Here is a 24,478-nt window from a genome sequence, read left to right as displayed (position 1 = left end):
ATTTTCAAATGTTACATGTCACCTGCTTAATGGAAATGTGTAAGCAGAAAGAATACAGACATCAAGTATTTGTTGCTTGTGACAGATGTCAAAGGCCAATACTCTCAAGTGCAACATTAGGAGCACCGTACCTTCTCAGAGGACACTTCCATCATGTTTGTCAACATTTGAGCATAGCATCATACCTGAGTGAATGACTTCAACCCTGGAGCTGCAGGGTTTTTGGTTAGCCTTGGTATGCTGTCTGCCATGAATAATTTCCCAGCATCCAAGTGTCTAAACAAAAATATAAGAGAACACATCAGCTAACTTTCCAAGTAAGAAAAGTTAAATCAAATAGTAGCCCACAACCAAATTTTCTGAAGCTAAAAGTACTCACTGTAGGAAGAAATCAAATGTTCCATCTTTATATTCTCTCTTTATATCAAGACGGGGGGAGGTTCTAGCCTTAAGTCTAGTATCATGAATGCCATTCTCATCATGACTGCAGAAAGTATGTACAGAATTTCTGCTCTGACATCATGAAAGGGAATCTAACTACAATAAGATGTAGTTAGATACTCATCCTAAAAACGTTTCCTCACTATCATTTGGTAGATAATACAAACCTAAGGTATATTCATGATATTTTCTGGATTTGAATCAGAGAATATGGCCACTTTTGTGGGCTGCAATATCTAAAAATAAAGTGTTGAAGACTCAGTACATTTTACTAAAGAGAAAAAAAAAGTGTTATCTTTAGAAAAAGGGATTAAAGACTGTTTTAAGCCTATCTAAGCTGAAGACACTACAAGCTGCAGGCCACTTACCAATTAATATAGCTTTTGAAGGGAGGTATGAGACAAGTTTGAGATTAGAATAAATGCTGAATTGAATATAAGTTCATGTGTGACCAACGAAGCAAGTGAACCACAGTAGTATACACTGACACTTTCAACTCAATCCTAGAACGCAACCCTCAACTAATAGCCCAGGTGATGACTCTTTGTAGAGATACCTGTGGCTAGAGGAGAAAAATGGAGGAGTGGTTACTGTGTAGAGCAGCTCCCTGTCATATGATTCTGTATCTACAAAATGCAGATGTTTCTTAGTGATATAGGCCACCTCCGTTTCCTTAACAACCAAATGTCGAGAAACTCCAGGAATCTCTTTTGGAAGCTGGTCATCTACTGGAGTGATATGGATTGTCACCACCTGGAAAGAAATTATCTTTACAGTTAATTTGAAATACCAAAAAGACACCAAAGAAAGCTACCCCACTATCATCCAGTCACAGTTATGATTTTCAAAAACTGCCATTTTGTAATACACTTCCAGTGAAAAAATTTGGGAGTTATTAGGAATGTGAAAAATGGAACATTCTCCACCCATTTTTCATTCTATCTTAAGAATACGATGATCACAATTATAGTTAATGCAGTCATGAGTGCTATAGAATAGGCATATAATACACAAAATATGTTCCTGGTTTTATTTCTACACCTCCCTTTCCCAGCAACCTGGGCTTTCTCTTCCTCTTTCCACTCAGTCACAGATCCTGGAAACCTCGACATTACTTTTGGTTCCTCTTTCTCTACCCACATATAACACATCACCAAGTCCTGGAGTTTGTACTTACAATATTTTCTAAACAGTGACCACACCCTAGTCCCAAAGCTGTCATTCCCACTGTTCCTGACTTTGCTCCAGTTTTCATAATTTCCTTACATGATCACAACGGCTTTCCATCAGCCCTAACTCCAATAACTCATTTTGACTTTTCATACCTCTGGTGTTATCTTTTTAAAAATACAAGTCAAATCAGGTTATTCACTTCCTCAAAAATCTAAAAAAAGATACAAATGAAGTTATCGACAAAACAGAAATAGACCCACAGACATAGAAAACAAATTTATGGTTACCAAAGGGGAAAGGCAGGGGAGGGATAAATTAGGAGGCTGGGATTAACATATACACACTACTATATATAAAATAGATAACCAACAAGGACCTACTGTATCGCACAGGGAACTACACTCAATATTTTGCAATAACCTCTAAGGGAAAAGAATCTGAAAAAGAATATATATATATATATATATATATATACACACACACACACACACATGAATAACTGAATCACTGTGTTGTACCCCTGAAACTAACACATTGTAAATCAACCATACTTCAATAAAATTTTTTTTAAAAGAAAGTTAAAAAAAAAATCTTAACCCCCCAGGAGGGATAGAATTATTCAAACTCTTTAGCATGGTATTCAAGACCCCTCACAGTTTAAACACACTGTTTATTTCAACTTTATCTTTTACGACCTTTCAACATTAATCCAGCATCCTGATTGCACTCAGTGGACCCAGTCCTAGTCCTCAAACATGCCTCTGTGCTCTGAATCCTGTTGTTCCTTCAGTCTGTAATGCTTTTCTCCTGCTCTCTCCAGCAACCTGAGTCTTTCTTACCCTTGAAGGTTCTTCTTGAAACGTTCTCCAATTTCTCAGTTGGAATTAATTTTTCCTGAATTTTGGTTATCCCTTGATAAACATTGTTATTTCATTGTCTTGTATTATTACTTAGTAGTTTACATGTAAATCTCTCCTAGACTGAAATTACCATGAGGAGGATCATAGTATAGTGCAAACCACATGGAATTTGGCAGTGAACAGACAGTTAAAATCCTGGGTAAACCACTTATTCGCTGTTACTGATCTTGAACAGGTCACTCAACTTTTTTCAGTGTCAATTTTCCTATCTGTAAATTAAGCATAATATCAATAACCTCACAGAATTTTATGAGGATCAAACATCACTATGAAGATAAAATGTCTGGCATATATTATGTGCTCAATAAATATTTTGTTCATTTCTATATCTCCACCACATCTGGCATGGTATTTTGTAGGTAGGAGGCACTTTATAGGTATTTCCTCACTGAATGAGTCAACATGCCCTGTTTGTGATGTTAAGAATTTTCTCAAACATTCATAGGTTTGGATCTTGCAAGAGGGCAAGGAGACTTTGCCAAACAGCTTTTTATCATCACATTTATTTTTTTTTACAATAATCCAAGATTGGCTGGGAGAAAGCAATTACTCTCTCTTGAAATGGTACATTTGCTTGGCATCATGAGTCACTGTACAGCCTGATGCATGAAAGTATTCTGACTCTGGTTTTGATTTATTTTAATATTGTCACTGAAGTACAGACCAGCAATGCCAATTTTTTATAAGATAATGGTGTTCACAATAACCAATTTGAAAATGAAGAGAATTTCTTTTTTAAGTTAACATACAAAGCAAAAACTAAAACATGGTTAAGCTTTTGCTATGATACGAAAAAGACTGGAACATCAGCTCAGCCACCTACAAACTTTGCTGCCTGGGGCAAATCATTTAACCCTTTTGGGGTTCAGTTTTTCTCTCTTTACACTGGGAATAATAAGGATGACTATTATAGTGAAGTGCTGTCAGGATCAAATGAGATAGCTGATAGCACAGTGAGTACCTGGTAGTAGGTGCTCAATAAATTAATTCTGCCTCCATCCTTCATTACTTTTACAAAAGCATATAGCATATTTACTACTCCATTATGAAGCATTTCAATAATTAGAAACTAAACTCAGTTATCAAAATAAAGGAACACAATGACAGTCATTTCTCCAGTTCCTGCAATCTGTGTCATGATTTTTTTTCCAGTTACAGTTTTTTGTTAATCTCTAAAGTTCAGAAATTCTCTATGGGACATCCCAGCCATGGTGTGGATCAGTGAGGTTCCACTTAATTGAAAAACTAGATTTAATAAGGAAACAATAGTTATTATGCCTTCAAAGAGACCACTTTCTATGCTAATTTATTCTCCAGTGTGTTCTTTGTGCACAAAGAATGTACAAGCATGCTTTTCTATACCCCAGTAGTAATTCATGGTGGGCACATTTTTCAACACGCTTTATGATCGCTTAAGTTGATGTGTCTTTACCTATTTATGCATGTCCAAATAATTACTGTGTCTGTGTTCTGTGGGTGAGAAAGATCCTATTTTAACAAACTCCAAAGAGAAATAAAGTGTTCCCATTTTTACTGAAATTTGGTTGTAAAAAAGACCTAATTAAATACCCATTCCCACAAAGTGGAAAACTAGTGCCTATACTAGTCACTGGGCTCTTGCTCGTTGCCTTCTCCTACATGCATCCAGTCTACTTACGGCCACAAGCACCCACAGACAGATCTGCAGGGAATCGGATCATAAAGTAATAAATCAGTATATAAAATGACAACCACTAAACTTGACCCTCAGAATCCAGCTCACAATATGATACTCCACTGGCCACTATCTGCCTTCCTTGTAGACCTGGGTTCTTGATCCCTTCTCTGCACTGAGCTTTGCTTTCTGCCTGATTCCTTTTTTGCATCTTCCTTTGAGATTATCCAGTGCTTTTTCTCAACCCCAGGAGTTATTTCCAATGCTAGTTTTGCCCACTCCCCTTCCTGGTCTGACTTCTGATAAATGCCCACTCTGGGTGCCTGTTCTCTCCTCTGGTCACGTTGCACTCCTTCCTCACACTTTGCCCCCAGGCCTTTGTGGCATCTGCTCCTTTCTTCCTGTTTCTTAGTCCTCTTTCTCCATTTCTCTTCTATCCTTATGTTTCGCTCTCCATTTTACTGCTAACGTTACTCTCTCCCGGGTTAAAATCTAAGGTATAAATTCTATTAAGCCTGCTACTGAGAGGAATAAAGAAGAAAAAAATTTTTTTTCCCTTTCTCTGGTCAGGACTACTTTACATACAATGAACTATATTCAGTTTAAGTATATAATTTGATGAGTTTTGACAATCTTATATACCTGTCAAGGCACCACCACAGTTAAGATACAGATTTTCCATGGATTTACTGTTTTTTTTTGGTTGGTTTGTTTGATAGTATTTCATCGTATAGATATAGTTTTTTAAACCGGTCTTCTGTTGATAAGCACTTGGGTAGTGATACAAAGAATTCTGTAATAACCTAAGAAAATATTTTTCAAAAGCAAATTGAGTAGGTGAGGCTTTACTTGATGACAGTCATGGCAACCAAGGTAGAAAGAGAGGGGGGTTCTTGCTAACATCTTGTTGATGTGTAGGTAGATCTCTCAGTAGGAGTATCTAGAGGGAAAGATGAGAAGAAGTAAGAAGCATCTCCACTTGTGTAACTTCCTTCCTGTTTTAAATAGATTCTCACCTGAGATCTTTGATTTCTGCCCCTATGAAAGGAAGTGTTCTAACAGTATGGCCAAAACAATCCTGGGCCTGAGTTTAATCTTCAGTGACTGGGGAACCTTCCGATCACAAAAGCTCCCATCAAGTAACCATTTCATCTGGACTTGTAGTTGAACAGCTGAAAGTTACAGATTTTGTTGAATATTTAAAATACATTTATATTTGTAAGACATGACCAGATACTACTCATCCAAACTGAAGATGCAGTCATCAAACAGACCAGCTGATCATTTGAGTCCCTTAAAAATTGGAGCTTCAGGTATATCAGGGTTTTACAACACAGTAATTCTTACCAGCACACACACATACAAAATATTTGTTTTGTTGTTATGCACACCACTATTTCCTGGAAACTCTGAAAACTAAAGCTTTACACTTATTACTTTTGCATCTTACTCCTTCCCCAGTCCCTGCCACATGTCTGGGTCTTCTTATTTCCCCCTCATTTCAATAAAAGTTGAAAGAACCAGAGTTTATTTTGGAACCAACACACATTTCTGGAGGTTCTAGTCTGAGTCAGATACCAAGATCTGAAGACAGAGAGGTGAATAAATCAGGATCCCTGTCATAAATGAGCTCACAGTTGATCCAATAAAATAAATAAAGGCCTCACATTACAGTAATTTGATATCAGATTATATAAAAGGAACAGATAGTCAAGCCTGGGGAAACAGGTATGGAACAGGAGCATCAGAGGATGATTCCTGAAGCAGGTGATTCTATAGCTGAGAGCCAGTCCACAGTCTGAATAAGCTAAAGCTGCCACACATCAGAAGAGAGAGAGCTGGGAAAAAATGGACACTAGATATACTCTACTAAACATACTGCTACTGCATCAATGAGTTTTAACTGTCCTCAATTACAAAGATGTGGCTAATCTCGTCTATTCTTAAGAGACCATGTGACAGATTTGGAGGATAATCTAGTCCAAAAAAGATGAAGGCTGAGACTAAAGCAATGACGGTGGGGTGGGGAAATAGAGACAGATGAGAGAAATTTCTCAAGTAGATTTATTAAGATTAGCTGACCAACTGGTTATGCAGATACTCGAGAGAAAGGGGGTAGGGATGACTTCAAAGATTCTAGTTACAGTGGTTTCATGCAAATTTTCAGGGAAATACGTTAAATGTCTTGGGAACATGTTGAGTTTAAACTGAATGCAGAGGTCTGCTGGAGCCATCGAGACCAGCCACCCGACATCACTGCCACCTGGAGACGGCAGGCTGAAGCCACCTACCAGCCAGAGGAGGCACCTTCAAGATGGCAGAGGAGTAAGACGTGCAGATCACCTTTCTCCCGACAAATACATCAAAACCACATATACATGTGGAAAAACTCCTACAGAACAGCTACTGAATGCTGGGAGAAGACCTCAGACCTCCCAAAAGGCAAGAAACTCGCCACGGTCCTGGCCTTGTGGCTGACAGGATCTGGGTGCTCGGGCCGGGTGCCACCCTTAGCATCTGAGGTGGGAGAGCCGAGTTCAAGACACTGGTCCACCAGAGACCTCCAGGCCCCACATAATATCAAACGGTGAAAGCTCTCCAGATATCTCCATTTCAACACTAAGACCCAGCTCCACTCAATGACCAGCAAGCTACAGTGCTGGACACCCTATGCCAAACAACTAGCAAGACAGGAACACAACCCCACCCATTAGCAGAGAGGCTGCCTAAAATCATAATAAGGTCACAGACACCCCAAAACACACCACCAGACGCAGTCCTGCCCACCAGAAAGACAGCCTCATCAGCCAGAACACAGGTACCAGTCCCCTCCACCAGGAAGCCTACACAACGCACTGAACAACCTTACCCACTGGGAGCAGACACCAAAAACAATGGGAACTACAAACGTGCAGCCTACAAAAAGGAGACCTCAAACACAGTAAGTTAAGCAAAACGAGAAGACAGAGAAATACGCAGCAGATGAAGGAGCAAGGTAAAAAGCCACCAGACCAAACAAATGAAGAGGAAACAGGCAGTCTACCTGAAAAAGAATTCAGAGTAATGATAGTAAAGATGATCCAAAATCTTGGAAATAGAATGGAGAAAACACAAGAAACGTTTAACAAGGACACAGAAGAACTAAAGAGCAAACAAACAATGATGAACAACACAATAAATGAAATTTAAAATTCTCTAGAAGGAATCAATAGCAGAATAACTGAGGCAGAAGTACAGATAAGTGACCTGGAAGATAAAACAGTGGAAATAACTACTGAAGAGCAGAGTAATGAAAAAAGAATGGAAAGAATTGAGGACAGTCTCAGAGACATCTGCGGCAACATTAAACACAACAACATTCAAATGATAGGGGTCCCAGAAGAAGAAGAGAAAAAGGAAGTGTCTGAGAAAATATTTGAAGAGTTTATAGTTGAAAACTTCCCTAATATGGGAAGGAAATAGTCAATCAAGTTCAGGAAGCACAGAGAGTTCCATACAGGATAAATCCAAGGAGAAACATGTCAAGAGACATATTAATCAAACATCAAAAATTAAATACAAAGAAGAAATATTAAAAGCAGCAAGGGAAAAGCAACAAATAACATACAAGGGAAACCCCATAAGGTTACACAGCTGATTTTTTAGCAGAAACTCTGCAAGTCAGAAGGGAGTGACAGGACATATTTAAAGTGATGAAAGAGAAAAACCTACAACCAAGATTACTCTACCCAGCAAGGATCTCATTGAGATTCAACAGAGAAATTAAAACCTTTACAGACAAGCAAAAGCTAAGAGAATTCAGCACCACCAAACCAGCTTTACAACAAATGCTAAAGGGACTTCTCTAGGCAGGAAACACAAGAGAGGGAAAGACTTACAATAACAAACACAAAACAATTAAGAAAATGGTAATAGGAACATATATATCAATAACTACCTTAAATGTAAATGGATTAATGCTCCAACCAAAAGATACAGACTGGCTGAATGGATACAAAAAGAAAGCCTGTATATATGCTGTCTACAAGAGACCCACTTCAGACCTAGGGAAACATACAGACTGAAAGTGAGGGGATGGAAAAAGATATTCCATGCAAATGGAAATCAAAAGAAAGCTGGAGTAGCAATTCTCATACCAGACAAAATAGACTTTAAAACAAAGACTATTACAAGAAGTAAAGAAGGACACTACATAATGATCAAGGGATAAATCCAAGAAGAAGATATTACAATTGTAAATATTTATGCACCCAACATAGGAGCACCTCAATACATAAGGCAAATGCTAACAGCCATAAAAGGGGAAATCGACAGTAACACAATCATAGTAGGGGACTTTAACACCCCACTTTCACCAATCGACAGATCATCCAAAATGAAAATAAATAAGGAAACACAAGCTTTAAATGATACATTAAACAAGATGGACTTAGTTGATTTTTATAGGACATTCCATCCAAAAACAGCAGATTACACTTTCTTCTCAAGTGCTCATGGAACATTTTCCAGGATAGATACATCTTGGGTCACAAATCAAACCTTGGTAAATTTAAGAAAATTGAAATCATATCAAGTATCTTTTCTGACCACAACTCTATGAGACTAGTTATCAATTACAGGAAAAAATCTGTAAAAAATACAAACACATGGAGGTTAAACAATATTCTACTAGATAACCAAGAGATCACTGAAGAAATCAAAGAGGAAATCAAAAAATACCTAGAAACAAATGACAATGAAAACATGATGACCCAAAACCTATGTGATGAGCAAAAGCAGTTCTAAGAGGGAAGTTTATAGCAATACAATCCTACCTCAAGAAACAAGAAACATCTCAAATAAACAACCTAACCTTACACCAAAAGCAATAAGAGAAAGAAGAACAAAAAACCCCCAAAGTTAGCAGAAGGAAAGAAATCATAAAGATCAGATCAGAAATAAATGAAAAAGAAATGAAGGAAATAATAGCAAAGATCAATAAAACTAAAAGCTGGTTCTTTGAGAAGATAAACAAAATTGATAAACCATTAGCCAGAGTCATCAAGAAAAAAAGGGAGAGTACTCAAATCAATAGAATTAGAAATGAAAAAGAAGTAACAACTGACACTGCAGAAATGCAAAGGATCATGAGAGATTATTACAAGCAACTATATGCCAATAAAAGGCAGCCTCTTCAATAAGTAGTGCTGGGAAAACTGGAGAGCTACATGTAAAAGATTGAAATTAGAACACTTCCTAATACCATATACAAAAATAAACTCAAAATGGATTAAAGACCTAAATGTAAAGCCAGACACTATAACACTCTTATAGAGGAAAACATAGGCAGAACATTCTATGACATAAATCACAGCAAGATCCTTTTTGACCCACCTCCTAGAGAAATGAAATAAAAACAAATAAAAACAAAAATAAACAAATGGGACCTAATGAAACTTAAAAGCTTTTGCACAGCAAAGGAAACCATAACCAGACAAAAAGAAAATCCTCAGAATGGGAGAAAATATTTGCAAATGAAACAACTGACAAAGGATTAATCTCCAAAATATATAAGCAGCCCATGCAGCTCAATTAAAAAAAAAAAAAAAAAAAAAAACCCAATCCAAAAATGGGCAGAAGACTTAAATAGACATTTCTCCAAAGAAGATTTACAGATTGCCAACAAATATATGAAAGGATACTCAACATCACTAATCATTAGAGAAATGTAAATCAAAACTATAATGAGATATCACCTCACACCACCCATAATGGCCATCATCCAAAAATCTGCAAACAGTAAATGCTGGAGAGGGTGTGGAGGAAAGGGAACAATCTTGCACTGTTGGTGGGAATGTAAATTGATACAGCCATTATGGAGAACATTATGGAGGTTCCTCAAAATCTAAAAATAGAACTACCATATGACCCAGCAATCCCACTACTGGACATATACACTGAGAAGACCATAATTCAAAGAGTCATGTACCAAAATGTTCATTGCAGCTCTATTTACAATAGCCAGGACATGGAAGCAACCTAAGTGTCCATCAACAGATGAATGGATAAAGAAGATGTGGCACATATATACAATGGAATATTACTCAGCCATAAAAAGAAATGAAACTGAGTTATTTGTAGTGAGGTGGATGGACCTAGAGACTGTCATACAGAGTGAAGTAAGTCAGAACGAGAAAAACAAATATCATATGCTAACACATATATATGGAATGTAAAAAAAAAAAAAAAAGGTTCTGGGGCTTCCCTGGTGGCGCAGTGGTTGAGAGTCTGCCTGCCGATGCAGGGGATACGGGTTCGTGCCCCGGTCCGGGAGGATCCCACATGCCGTGGAGCGGCTGGGCCCGTGAGCCATGGCCGCTGAGCCTGCGCATCCGGAGCCTGTGCTCCGCAACGGGAGAGGCCACAACAGTGAGAGGCCCGCATACCACAAAAAAAAAAAAAAAAAAAAAAAGGTTCTGAAGAACTTAGGGGTGGGACAGGAATAAAGACGCAGATGTAGAGAATGGACTTGAGGACACAGGGAAGGGGAAGGGTAAGCTAGCACGAAGTGCAAGAGTGGCATGGACACATATGCACTATCAAATGTAAAATAGATAGCTAGTGGGAAGCAGCCACATAGCACAGGGAGATTAGCTCAGTGCTTTGTGACCAGCTAGAGGGGTGGGAGGGAGATGCAAGAGTGTGGGGATATGGGGATATATGTATACATATAGCTGATTCACTTTGTTATAGAGCAGAAACTAACACACCATTGTAAAGGAATTATACTTCAATAAAGGTGTTAAAAAATAAATAAATCTTCCAAATAGAAAATATAAATAAATAAATAAAATGAATGTAGCGATGTCAGGTAGAGATATTGGTACACAAGTCTGAGCTGAAGAATATTTAGGAATCAAAAACTAGGCGGTACATGAAAACAGAGCAAAAGTCTTTCTTTTTCTCTCTGTTTCTCTCTCTCTCTCTCCCTCTCTCCCTCCCTCCTTTCTCTCCCCACCCTCCCTTTCTTTCTCTCTGTCTCCACCCTTCCCTTCTTTCTTCCCTCTCTCCCCCCCAACATAGATTAGGAAGATGAATAAAAGTAGAGAAAAATATCATTATGACTTCTTTAGAAGCCCATTCATCATGGGGAATAACTGGATCTATAGAATTCAGCCTGACATATTTGCCAAGATTTTAAAATAATTTTAGGGCTTCCCTGGTGGCACAGTGGTTGAGAGTTCGCCTGCCGATGCAGGGGACACGGGTTCGTGCCCTGGTCCGGGAAGATCCCACATGCCGCAGAGTAGCTGGGCCCGTGAGCCATGGCCGCTGAGCCTGTGCGTCCGGAGCCTGTGCTCCACAACTGGAGAGGCCACGACAGTGAGAGGCCCGCGTACCACACACACACACAAAAATTATTTCAATAAAGTTTTCATTACTGTGGTCTTCACTGTAGAGGAAACTGACATCTATGTTTGTGGGTATGAAAAATATGATCTATAAAATATACAATAGCAGAAAAGGAAAAAGGAGGCCTGAATTTTTGTTTTTAAAAAGGCCTATAGTTTGCTAAAAACGATACGGTATTCTAGTAAGAAACATAGCTCAGTTTGAATGGATACCACAAAAGATTTAGAAATAAATCCTATTAATAGTTTCCATTTTGGATTATCAAATCATCTAAGGTCTCAAGCAAAAATGTAATCTAGAAATGGCATAATTATACACATTGATGAAAAGAGGAGGCTGTTATTTATAAAAGAATTGATTTCAGTCAATAAGCAGGTGAATTGAGAATTCTCTGATTCATTTTCCATTCCCTCTTGATAGGAGCACATACTTCCTTCAGTTTCTGGGCTCTAAACATCATTCTTCCATTTGTTACCTTTATCTTGGCAGACACATGAATATCTCAATCATCTATGCATTGGCTAATGTCAGTGACCGTGACACTATGAGATGATATTATATAACCAATAGGGACACTATATGTAGTGGGTGTCACTTATTTTCAGAAGCCTTTTTTTCCATCCTTACCACCAATCATCCTCTTCTTGCAAGGAGTCTATCCCTTTATAGCTGCCTAGACCCTTCCTCATCTGTAATTTGTATAGGATGATGGCTCCTTAAGCCTATTTTTGTATTCTATATATTTAAATAATATCCTTGAGTGGTAGTAAAACTCTTAGTTCTTCAAAAGCAATGATAAATAATAGTTAATATATTTATTGAGTACTTACTATGTGCCAGAAAGTTCTCAATACTTACATGTATTACGTCGCTTACCCTCACAATCAATTTATAAGGATGTTGTTTTACAGATAAAGAAACTGAATCACAGGTCAGTTAATGTCAAGAACAGGACAAAAACAAAGACAGTCTAACTACAGAGCCTATGTTTTAACCACTACACACAAAATAAGTCAGTGGGTTTTTTTGTTGTTATTGTTATGAAGCAAGCAAATTTTGTGAGCTGCTCTTTATAGAAGGGTCTGATGGTTGAATAACCTTGGAAACACTGCATACACGGTAATTTACACAACTCTGTGAAAAGGTAAGAGAGCAGTTATGTTGCAAAGAAATTGACTTAATTTTGCTTACTCCATCGCTTCTCAAACTTCGAGCTTTGAAATCTGTTTTCCTGTAGTTTCTAATTACATCTTCCAGAACTGATATCTGTGGACAAGACTTTGAGGGAACGTTCAGAGATGGACTCTTACCTGTGGCTCTGAGAGATTTGGAGGTTCGTGGCTGTCCCACAGGACAAATTCAAATGAATCTTCAAAGATTTCTCCACCAAAATGACGATAGTAAATGATGCCATTGAACAGATCCATCTGAAGGAAGCCAGGGACAGGATAGCCTATTGGGTCCACAAAATATCACATACCTTTGTAACAGTCTGCCAGGTGTTGGGGTATAATGATATTGGATTTATCTCCAGAAGTTTTCTCAGTCTAGTATGTTGTATGTACCCAAGGAATCTTTTTTTTAAATTGAAGTATAGTTGATTTACAATATTGTGTTAGTTTCAGGTGTACAGCAAAGGAATTCATATATATATATATATATATATATATATATATATATATATATATATCCAGATTCTTTTCCACTAAAGATTATTAGAAGATAAGGAATATAGTTCACTGTGTTATACAGTAAATCCTTATTGCTTATCTATTTTATGTATAGTAGTATGTCCACAGAATCATTATTAAATGCTTTTATCAAAGCTTATAAATAATAAAGCAGAAAAATTAAAGTTACTACATCTGCCTTAATATATAAAAAAATTAGCATTAGAAAAATATTTTCAAGAAATAGTCTTAACATCAGCCAAGATGGCAGAGGAGAAAGACCCTGAGCTCACCTCCTCTCATGCGCACACCAAAATCACAACTATCTGCAGAACAACCATCAGTGAAAAAGGCCAGAACCTACCAGAGGAGAGCTTCTACAGCTAAAGATCATATAAGGAAGGAACAACAAGACGGGTAGGAGGGGCAAAGTCACAAAATAGTCAAGTCCCATACCCCAGGGTGGGCAATCCACAAACAAGAAAATAATTACAACTGCAGAGTCTCTCAAAGGAGTAAGAGGTCCAAGCCCCAGCCCAGGGGTCCTGCACTTGGGAAGATGAGCCTCCAGGGCATATGGTTTTGAGGGCCAGTGGGGTGACTTTTGGGAGTCCCAGAGGCCTGGGGGAAATAGAGACTTCACTCTTAAAGGGTATATAAGAATCTTTCATGCTCCAGGACCCAGGGAAGAAGCAACAATTTGATAGAAGCCTGGGTCAGAATCACTTGCTGATCTAGGAGAATTTTCTGGAGAGACAGGAGGCAACTGCAGCTCACCCTAGGGACATAGACACTGGCAACAGCCATTTTGGGAATTTGTTCTACCACATGGATACTGGCACTGGCAAATGCCATTGTTGAATCTACTCTTTAACTTATTAGGGTGAAGACCCAGCCCCGACACAACCCACAGGCCTGTAGGCTCCAGTGCTGGGATGCCTTAGGCCAAGCAACTAACTGGGTGGGGATACAGCTTTACCCAGCAGCAGACAGGCTGTCATAAGACCTCCTGCATGAACAGCTGCTTCTGGACATGGCCCTGTCCACCAGAGAGCTCAGGATCCAGCTCCACCCACCACTGGGCAGGCACCAGCTCCAGAATAGCCTGGGCCCCAGCCCCACTCTCCAGGGAGCCTGCTCTAGCCTCCAGACTAGTTTCATCCACCAAGGGGCAGACACTAGCTGAAAGAAAGCCGCAGATATGCAGCCTGTAGACACGACCTGCCCACTAACAGGCCAGAACCTGCAAGGGGACCAACTGGACCATGGTCCTGCCTACTAGTAGACCAACACAAGCTTCAGGACTTCCTGGACCCTGCACCCAACTGTGTCAGGAAGTAGTCCCACCCACCAGTGATCTAAAACCAGCTCTAGGACCCCTGGGTCCTGCAAGCAGACTCCAGGACCTGGCTCTGCCTACCAGTAGGCCAGCACTAGCCCCAGGACCTGGTTCAACACACCAGTGGGTGGGTAACAGCCCTGGAGTCTCCTGGACCTTGACTCAACCCAACAATGAGCCAGCACTAGCCCCAGGGCCCCCTGGGTTTCTGTACTCAGCACCACCTTGTGACCCGGTCCCACCAACCAGCACTCAGCAACCTCCACACAAGGCAGGGCCTGGCAACCAACTGGACAGGGGGCAAATCAAGCCTAGAAGACTGCCTACAAAGTCAGCCTACCACAACAGAAGGACACACTCAGTCCTCATTGGGGGAACCCCTAGAGCATACAGCTCAGGTGATGAGAGGGGGATGTGCTGCTGGGACACATAGAATGTCTCCTTCAAAAGGCTACTGCTCCAAGATTGGGAAATGTAACTAACCTACCAGATACATAAAAATAAAAACAGCAACCTAGGCAAAATAAGGCAACAAAGGAACTAACGTGTTTCTAACAAACAAGATAAAACCCCAGAAGAAGAACTAGGTGAAGTGGAGATAGGCAATCTACCTGAGAAAGAGATAAGGGTAGTGTGATGATAAAGATGATCAAGGAATCCAAGAAAAGAATGGATGCATGGAACAAGAAGTTAGAAGCTTTTTAACAAAGAGTTAGAAAATACGAAGAACAACCAAACAGAGATGAAGAATACAATAACTGAAATGAAAAATACACTAGAAGGAATCAACAGTAGACTAAATGATACAGAGGAAATGATCAGGAAGCTGGAAGACAGAGTAGTGGAAATCACTGATGCTGAACAGACAAAAGAAAACAGAATGAAAAGAAATGAGGACAGTTTAAGAGACCTCTGGGAAAACCTCAAGCACACTAATATTCACATTATAAGGGTCCCAGAAGGAAAAGAAACAGAGAACCTATCAACATATTTACAGACATAATAGATGAAAACTTCCCTAACCTGGTAAAGGAAACAGATATCTAAGTGTAGGGAGTACAGAGAGTCCTATACAGGATTAATTCAAAGAGGAACACACCAAGACATATTGTAATTAAAATGACAAAATTGGGACTTCCCTAGTGGTCCAGTGGTAAAGAATCAGCCTTCCAATGCAGGGGATGTGGGTTTCATCCCTGGTCGGGGAACTAAGATCCAACATGCCACGGGGCAACCAAGCCCACATACCACAACTACAGAGCCCATGTAACCTCTAGCCCACTCGCCACAACTAGAGAGAGAAAACCCACATGCCACAACTAGAGGGAAGCTGAGCACTACAATTAAGAGACTGCGCACTGTAATGAAAAGATGCAGAGTGCCTCACCAAGGATCCTGTGTGCTGCAACTAAGACCTGACACAGCCAAAAATAATAATAATAAGGAAAATAAGTAAATAAAATAAATATTTTTAAACATTTAAAATAAACTAAAATAAAAATAAAATGGCATAATTAAAGATAAAGAGAGAATATTTAAAATGGCAAGGGAAAAGCAACAAGTAACATACAAGGGAATACCCATAAGGCTATCAGCTGAATTTCAACAGAAATTCTGCTGGCCAGAGGGAGTGGCACAATATATTTAAAGTGATGCAAAGGTAAAACCTACAACTAAGAATATTCTACCAAGCAAGGCTCATGTTCAGATTTGATAGAGAGATCAAAAGTTTTACAGACAAGCAAAAGCTAAAAGAGTTCAGCTTAACAAGAAATGTTGAAGGAATTTCTCTAAGAGAAAAAGAAAATACCACAACTAGAAACGTGAAAACTGCAAAAGCAAAATGCTCATCGGTAAAGAAAAACACACAATATAAAGGTAGTAAATCATCCACACACACAGATAGGAGGAAGATTAAAAGACAAAAGTAGTAAAATCATCTATATCCACAATAAGCAGTTAAGGGATATACAAAAAATTAGATGTAATATATGACATCAAAAACAGTAGCTGTGAGGTGAGGACAGCACTAATGCAGGGTTGTTAAAATGTATCTGAAATTAAGACACTGATGAAAGAAATTGAAGACAACACAAACAGATGGAAAGATATACACTGTTCATGTATTGGAAGAATTAAAATTGTTATAATGACCATACTACCCAAGACAACCTACAGATTCAATGCAATCCCTATTAAAATATCAAGGGCACTTTTCACATAACTAGAACAAATCATTTTAAAATTTGTATAGAAACACAAAAGACCCCAAAGTGCCAAAGCAATCTTGAGAAAGAAGAACAGAGCTGGGAGGAACCACACTCCCTGACTTCAGACTGTACCACAAAGCTACAACAATCAAAACAGTATTATACTGGCACACAGCAGACACATAGATCAACAGAACAAAATAGAGAACCCAGAGATAAACCCATGCATTTATGTTCAATTAATCTACGACAACGGAGACAAGAATATACAATGGAGAAAAGACAGTCTCTTCAATAAATGGTGCTGGGAAAACTGGACAGCTACATGTAAAAGAATGAAATTAGAACATTCTCTAACACCATATAAACAAAATAAACTCAAAGTGGATTAAAGACCTAAATGTAAGATCTGAAACCATAAAACTCCTAGAAGAAAACAAAGGCGGAACACACTTTGACGTAAATTATAGCAATTTTTTTGGATCTGTCTCCTAAAGCAAAAGAAATAAAAGCACAAATAAACAAATGGGACCTAGTTAAACTTAAAAGCTTTTGCACATCAACAAAAGAAAAAGACAACCTATTGAATGGGAGAAAATATTGCAGATGATATGACCAATAAGGGGTTAATATCCAAAATAAACAAACAGCTCATACAACTCAACAGCAAAAAAACAAACAACCTGATTTTAAAATGGCAGAAGAACTAAGTAAACATTTTTCCAAAGACATACAGATTGCCAACAAGCACATGAAAAGATGCTCAACATCACTAATCATCAGAAAATTGCAAATGAGATATCACTTCACACCTGTCAGAATGACTATCATTGAAAAGAACATAAGTAACAAATATTGGCAAGGATGTGGAGAAAAGGGAACCTTGTACACTGTTGGTGGGAATGTAAATTGGTGAGCCATTGTGGAAAACAGTACGGAGGTTTCTTAAAAGACTAAACACAGAACTACCATATGTCCCGGCAATTCCACTCCTAGATATATGACTGAAAAAAATGAAAACACTAATTTGAAAAGATATATGCACCCCAATGCTCATTGCAGCACTATTTACAATAGCCAATACATGGAAGCAACCCAAGTGTCCATCAACAAATGAATGGACAAAGAAGATGTGGTGTGTATACACACACACACACACACACACACACACACACATATATATACATAAAATGGAATACTACTCAGCCATTAAAAAGAATGAAATTTTGCAACAATGTGGATGGATTTAGAGGGTATTATGCTAAATGAAATGTCAGAGAATGACAAATAATGTATGATATCACTAACACATGGAATCCAAAAAATACAACAAACTAGTGAATATAACAAAAAAGAAACAGACTCACAGATATAGGGAAGAAACTAGTGGCTACCCATGGGGAGAGTGAAGGGGGAGGAGTGATATAGGCGTATGGGATTAAGAGGTTCCAACTACTATGTATAAAACAAGTAAGCTTCAAGATACATTGTACAACATGGGGAATACAGCCAATATCTTATAATAACAATAAATGGAGTATAACGTTTAAAAATTGTGAATCACTATGTTATACACATGAAACATATAATACTGTACATCAACTATATCTCAATTTTTAAATAATTAATTAATTAAAAATAAAATTAAATATGTTTAAAGAAAGTCTTAAGTAAAACTGCTTGATACCTATTTTGTCAAGCTCCTGACCTACCTACTTCAAAAAGTAGTTATGAAATTATTCTAACAAAATGTAAATAAATGTTATTCATGAAATTTCATTATCAATAATCTAGAATAGGTCAAACATATCTCTTCAACCTTATTTGTTCTCACCTTGCATAGCAGACTTAATTTTTCATGGTATAATAGTTATCTTGAGGCCCAGCTCTGGAACTTTCTAGATTCCAGATGGATAGATCAACTTAACCTAAATCTCAGGCTTCCCATCTATGAAATGGTAATAATAATAATAGAATCTTACCTCATAAACCTGATGTCCCCCTTAGCACAAATTCTGACACAAATGATCTTAACTGCCCAGAACTTACCTATCAGTCCTGGTGCTGGCTTCTTCATGATCTCTCCAGCCTGTGGGGGTTTTGTGATATTAAAGAAGATGTAATCATCACTGGAGTCCATGTCTGAAGCTCTCAGCTTGGAACCCTGGATCAGTATGGTCTGCCCCTCCTCCAGTTCAATCACAACATTGGTTATAAGGAATGGTGGGCTATCATCTTTGGGCAAGATGTTGATGGGAAACTTATGTCGGATGCTGTGTTGGCCGTCGAATATTCTGAAGACCACAAAGTCTTTGGTGGAGTCACTGTCGTCATGATGATATTGAACGACTCCAGCTTGAAGGTCAGCCACGGTGAAGAGAAACCCCTTCCCCCCTGATGGAAAGAACAGAGGTGGAGTGGAATGAAAAAGGTGTGGAGGCAGAAGGTTAGTGAAAGCAGCACTACAGGAGAGGGTGTGAAATGGAAAGTGGTGCAGCCAATGCTTCCCTCACCTGGGAAAACCATAGATTGTTTAGTGGGTTCTGGGGCTCCAAAGACCTGGTTTTGAATACTGGCTGTAATATTTATTAGATGGGTGGACTTAGGCAAGGTATTTAATTTATTTGAGACTCATCTATAAAACAGAGATAATAATACCTACCTAACATTCCCTCTTAAGGATGAGAGAACTCAAACAATAGTGTACCTACAATAAGTATTAATTGTTTTTCGACTCATTATCATCATCCGACAGCACTTCTTAGAGTAGTGGTCTCGAACTAGCAGCATCAGCACCATCTCGGAATTCATTATAAATGCAAGTTCTCAGGTCCTACCCCAGACCTACTGAATTAGAAATTCTGCTGGTGGGTCCCAGCAATTAATGTTCTATGAAGCCCTTCAGGAGCCTAATGCACGCTGAAGTTTGAGAACCGCTAGCTTAATGAGCAAGAGCTACAGCTCTGGTAGCAAATGGCCTGGGTTCGAATCCCAGCTCAGCCACTTTCTAGACAGACAAGTCAACTTCTCTAAGTCTCAGGTTCCCATTTGCAAAGTGAGTGTAATAACAGTACCTTGCTTCATAAAGCTGATGCGAGATAAAGTATGTAGAATGCTTTGTATGATCTGGCACAAAGTAAATGCTTAATAAATGTTTACACTATTTTCCTCCTCTGAGCCAGAACATCATTGCATTATGGGCTATGACTCTCCACTTCAATTATATAGTACTGATAAACATTGCTTCACTGTGCACAAACTATTACAATTCTTAATGGCAGGTGTCCTATTTCTTTCCCCACTCCATATGGTTTTATGGATTAAACATGAGTATAATGAACACTATGAGTTACTTGTCCAACAGGAGCTTTCTGTTTCTTCCTCAGTACAAGAATCCTACTTTTATTTAGAATGGTAATATGATTATTTAAAAATACTCAGGTTCCCAGACTCTGTTGCACCTAGGGGGATAGTATGTAACTTGATAAGAGATATAATCAGACTTCATTGTATCAGGCTCCTAGGAAAAGTTGTAAAATAGAGCAAACTTAGATGGCCTAATTTTTTTTATTGTTCCTTCTCTTTCTTCCTTCCTCTAACACTGATTAAAAGCCTAGAGGTGTAGGCACCATCCTGTGACCACTGACAGAGCAGAAAAGAGCCGCTGGCATCATGGGTACAGAATACCTACCTCTGTGCAACTTGTCACAAGGAGAGAGTGACTCCTGAATTTTTAAGCTGCTGTAGTTGGGTTTTCCTTACCTGCAGCTGAACATCCATCCTAACTAACACATCCAGCTTAAGCTAAACTCCCATTGTCTTGGGATTGGGCAAGAGAATTTATCATTTTATTTTTTCAGAATTTCCTAATCACAAACAATGATAAATAAGAGCTCTCTTTCTACTTTACAGTTAGGCAAACTAAGAGGATAATAGAATTAAATCCTCTGAGCTCATTACAAGGAATGGACTATATTATCATTAAGTATGGATATTTTTATTAGGGCCATTACCTTGTTAACTACCATCCTTATAACTATAAATTCATTTCTTTTAAACTACAACAACTGTTACTAATAACATAATAGCATAATTATTACTAACTAATTAAAAAACATAAGTTTTCCTGTTTTTCACTGCATTTCTCTGAAGCAGAGAAATGAAAAGGAAATATTTTGTCTTTGAACTGCGATAAGATAATCAGTTAAGGAGTATATTTAGAAGGAACCCTACATGGCTCCAGAAAGCAAATCTGAGATTTAAACAATGACTCAAGTACAAAAGACCATTCATAAAATGTCATCCATTGATTTGAGCATCCTAATACAAAAGCCAATGGTTTCAAGATCTCCGGATCTGGGGATTATGATAATTCATTTAGAAATGAAGCCCAAGAGATACTACACATATCCTGTTAAATATGATTTGCTTTTGGAGAAAATAATTCTTGGGTTTTTTTCTAAGTTACAAAGTTTGTTCATTCACCTCTCAGAGTAAGCTGTCCATGCTTCAGGCCATCCACAATGACTACCTGGACAGCATGAATGTCGTCATTGTCAACAATCTGAAACTGTTCCCAAGTGATGGCCCGAGACTGTCCCTCTAGGAGATTCAGACCTACAAGAGAAAGCACAAAAAGTGTCCTGGAAAGTTCTATGACATGCCATGATGCCTACTTTAAGACAAGATTAAAGAATTTTCACTCACAAAACTAGGTAAAAATTGTATCTTCAAAAGCTTCTCGAGAAACTGGAATTCAGTGTTTATTTTAAGTAATATTTTTACTATTAGTACTATTAACTCCAACCTGACAACTGGTTCCTCATGACATATCCTTTAGAGGCACGATGGTGCCAAAAATAAATATTAGAAGGAAACAACATGTTATGTTCACAGTGGTCTCTAGTTCAAAAAGGTCCACAAGGAATTTTTCAAAGGTTGCATTCACATATTTTAAGTGGGCAAGAGTCAGAAGTGCTTTTACACATAAATTATAAGAGCATAAGTATCCCACGGGATAGAGAATTAAAGTGGTTAAATACACAAATACAGAGTTACTGTGCTAGGGAATATTTAATGATGTTAGACAGGAAAGGTCTGACACTTTATAATGAGGACTATGTTTTAATCTGGACTCTAATAAGGAAGGGACTTTTGTAACTAAAGGAATTAAAAATAAAACTTTCTCCTTGGACCCTGCATGCTGGAGGGAATATGGGGAGAGAATGAGTGCTGCTCAGAGCAAGAATACAGATTCCAGACTGAACACGGCCATTAGAGACAGGTAGCATCATCAACCATTCCCATTACCCAGTAGAGCTGGGGGCCAACAGACTGAAGAGACTCTCGAAAAGGAGCAAAGCCTTTTAAAGAAGCAAGGTGATGAAATTTAAAGACAGTGCACTGGTGGACCCAGTTAATGCTTCCTCTCAAATCTACCCAGCTCCCCTTCCTCCTGATGTTGACCATTTGCCTGCTTTCTAGATGCAGCAGTTCCAATAGGCTTCCCACAGTCCCCACATTGTAAAGCCCTGGCTGCCACCACTGCCTCATCTTCTGATGTTGCTGCCCTCAACTGCCCACCAGATGAGGTTTTGGCGTGACCTTCCCTGTGACCATGGCCAGGTCCCACACCATGGGACTCAAGGAGTTTGTACAGTGGCTGTTAAGAAGAGCCAGGTAACACAACCTAGGCATGTGGGGAGTTAACATCCAGTGAGGCAAACTGACCAGGGTGAGAGAGGAGACGGAAGAAGCTGACATGTGTTTGTTCACACTTTCTCAACCCCACCCCTGACTCTTCCCACACAGAGTGGGTTCATCTGCTACTGGATATATCAGCACTATCAAGCAATCAGCTTTATTTTCTTGTAAACCTATGACCAGCTCAGTCACATCACCTTTTTATTTGCCGCCCCCAAACCCCCAACTTCCCTTCCCCTTACTCTAGTTTTCAGTAAAGGGTTAGGGCATGTAATCTGCCTAAGGGGCTGTTTGCTATGGTACCTGGGCTAAGACATATGGCATATTGAAAGAGAGAAAGAAAGGAAGGAAGGAAGGGAGGAAGGGAGGGAGGGAGGGAGGGAGGACAAGCACATATAAAGAATCTCTGAGACTGGTAATAAGGGTTTTGAAGCCAAGAGTGCACAGTACAGCACAGGACAAGGCATCATGGGATGCAGGAGAGGAGCAAGTGAGAACACTAGAAATTTATATAGCAAGAGAGTCACGGTGGTTATGTCTTTGTGGTGGAGTAATGAGTGATTTTATTCACCCATTATTATTTCATTCATTTATTCATTACTATTAACTCATTATTATTTGTCCTACTTATTGTGCTTTCCAAGTTTTCAATGATGAACTTAAGTTCATAATAAATAAAATTTTATTTTAAAAAGAATTCTGGTGTCCAAACTAGTCAAAACCAGATTTGGAGCTCTTAACAAGCCTGGTTTCACAGACCACACATACACATGCAGACCACTAAGTCTCTACACTCAAGCAATAACATAATTAATATTTGATTATTACTAAACTTTAGATCACTAATTCATTCTTTTCTCTCATTATCCCTCAAACAGATGTAGAGTAGGACAGAGAGCCAGATTATAAATCAAGGAAGCCCAACCAACGTTGTCTATCTCTACTGAAACTCACATACATACAAATACACACACATGTTATGTTACCCATGTGCAAGTACACACACGTACACACACACAAGCACAAGAGGTAATCAGTTTAAGCTGCCACCTGAGTATTTAAATCAGACAGATATTTTCTGTGTTAACTGAACCTACCAACACTGCTTATAAGTATGTTTTGAATGCTCTTGATGGTATTAATGGGAAAGGAAAAAAAATCTTCATTTACATTTCACATTTACATTTGATCTAAATATATACATTGCATTTAAAATCTACTCAGGAATGAGAGGCAGTGCAAAGCCTTCTTTTAAAAGAAATAAAGCAGGAGGAGGTCAAGATGGCAGAGTGGGAAGATGCAGAATTCACCTCCTGTCCTCCTTCCACCCCTGTGAGTACATCAAAAATACATCTACATGTGGAGCAATTCTCACTGGAAATGGACTGGAGACTGACAGAAAGACCCTTATGCAACCAAGGCTATAAGAAAGATCCACATGGAGTTGGGTAGGAAGGGAGGAGAATCAATCACGTTGGGACCTGCACCCCTAGAAGGGGACACAGAAGAGGAGTGGGATTACAAGGGTGGAGATATCCCTGGGGAGTGGCTTGAACCACATACTGGGTCCCCCAGCCCTGGGGTCCAACAGTGGGAGGACGAGTGCCCTTAGATGGTATGAAAACCAATAGGACTGACAACAGGGCTGTAAGAAATCTACACTCTGCTCATGAAGAACACACACATTCTTGCTCACTCCCATGACAAGAGAGAGAAAGCAGATTGAAACTGCCTAGGACTCTGGCTGGTTTCCCACAACTGCCTCAGTGCATGCCCTGGCCCATGCCAAGCACCCTTTCCAGCCCCTCTTGCTCTGAGGCACAGTTCCCCACTAGAACCAGGGTTGCCACAGCTGAGGAGAGTGCACAGTTGTTGGGAAGGGAGCTGGCTTGAGCCCAACCCAGGGTTTCTGCTCCAGCTCCAGGGTGGTGTTGGCCACTGAGCAGAGGAGAAGCTCCCACTCACACCTGGCTCTG

At 39.0% G+C, this 24,478-nt stretch overlaps 1 protein-coding gene across 1 annotated transcript in view; it reads right to left on the bottom strand.

Moving 5' to 3' along the window:
• The window catches only part of FREM1 (FRAS1 related extracellular matrix 1), a 144,787-nt gene that overhangs the window by 92,309 nt on the left and 28,000 nt on the right, over positions 1 to 24,478 (bottom strand). Inside the window, exons 7-11 of the mRNA XM_059072960.2 lie at positions 21,285 to 21,416; positions 18,849 to 19,193; positions 12,891 to 13,033; positions 998 to 1,194; positions 186 to 276 (exon numbers count right to left, since the gene is read on the bottom strand). Of these exons, the coding sequence (XP_058928943.1) occupies positions 186 to 276; positions 998 to 1,194; positions 12,891 to 13,033; positions 18,849 to 19,193; positions 21,285 to 21,416 (908 nt within the window). The remainder of the gene's footprint in view (positions 1 to 185; positions 277 to 997; positions 1,195 to 12,890; positions 13,034 to 18,848; positions 19,194 to 21,284; positions 21,417 to 24,478) is intronic.

Source organism: Kogia breviceps, chromosome 8, assembly GCF_026419965.1.
Source record: "Kogia breviceps isolate mKogBre1 chromosome 8, mKogBre1 haplotype 1, whole genome shotgun sequence".
In the NCBI taxonomy this organism is placed as follows: domain Eukaryota; kingdom Metazoa; phylum Chordata; class Mammalia; order Artiodactyla; family Physeteridae; genus Kogia; species Kogia breviceps.
The sequence above is the reverse complement of the archived record's forward strand: the minus strand, read 5'-3'. Positions and strand labels throughout refer to the sequence as shown.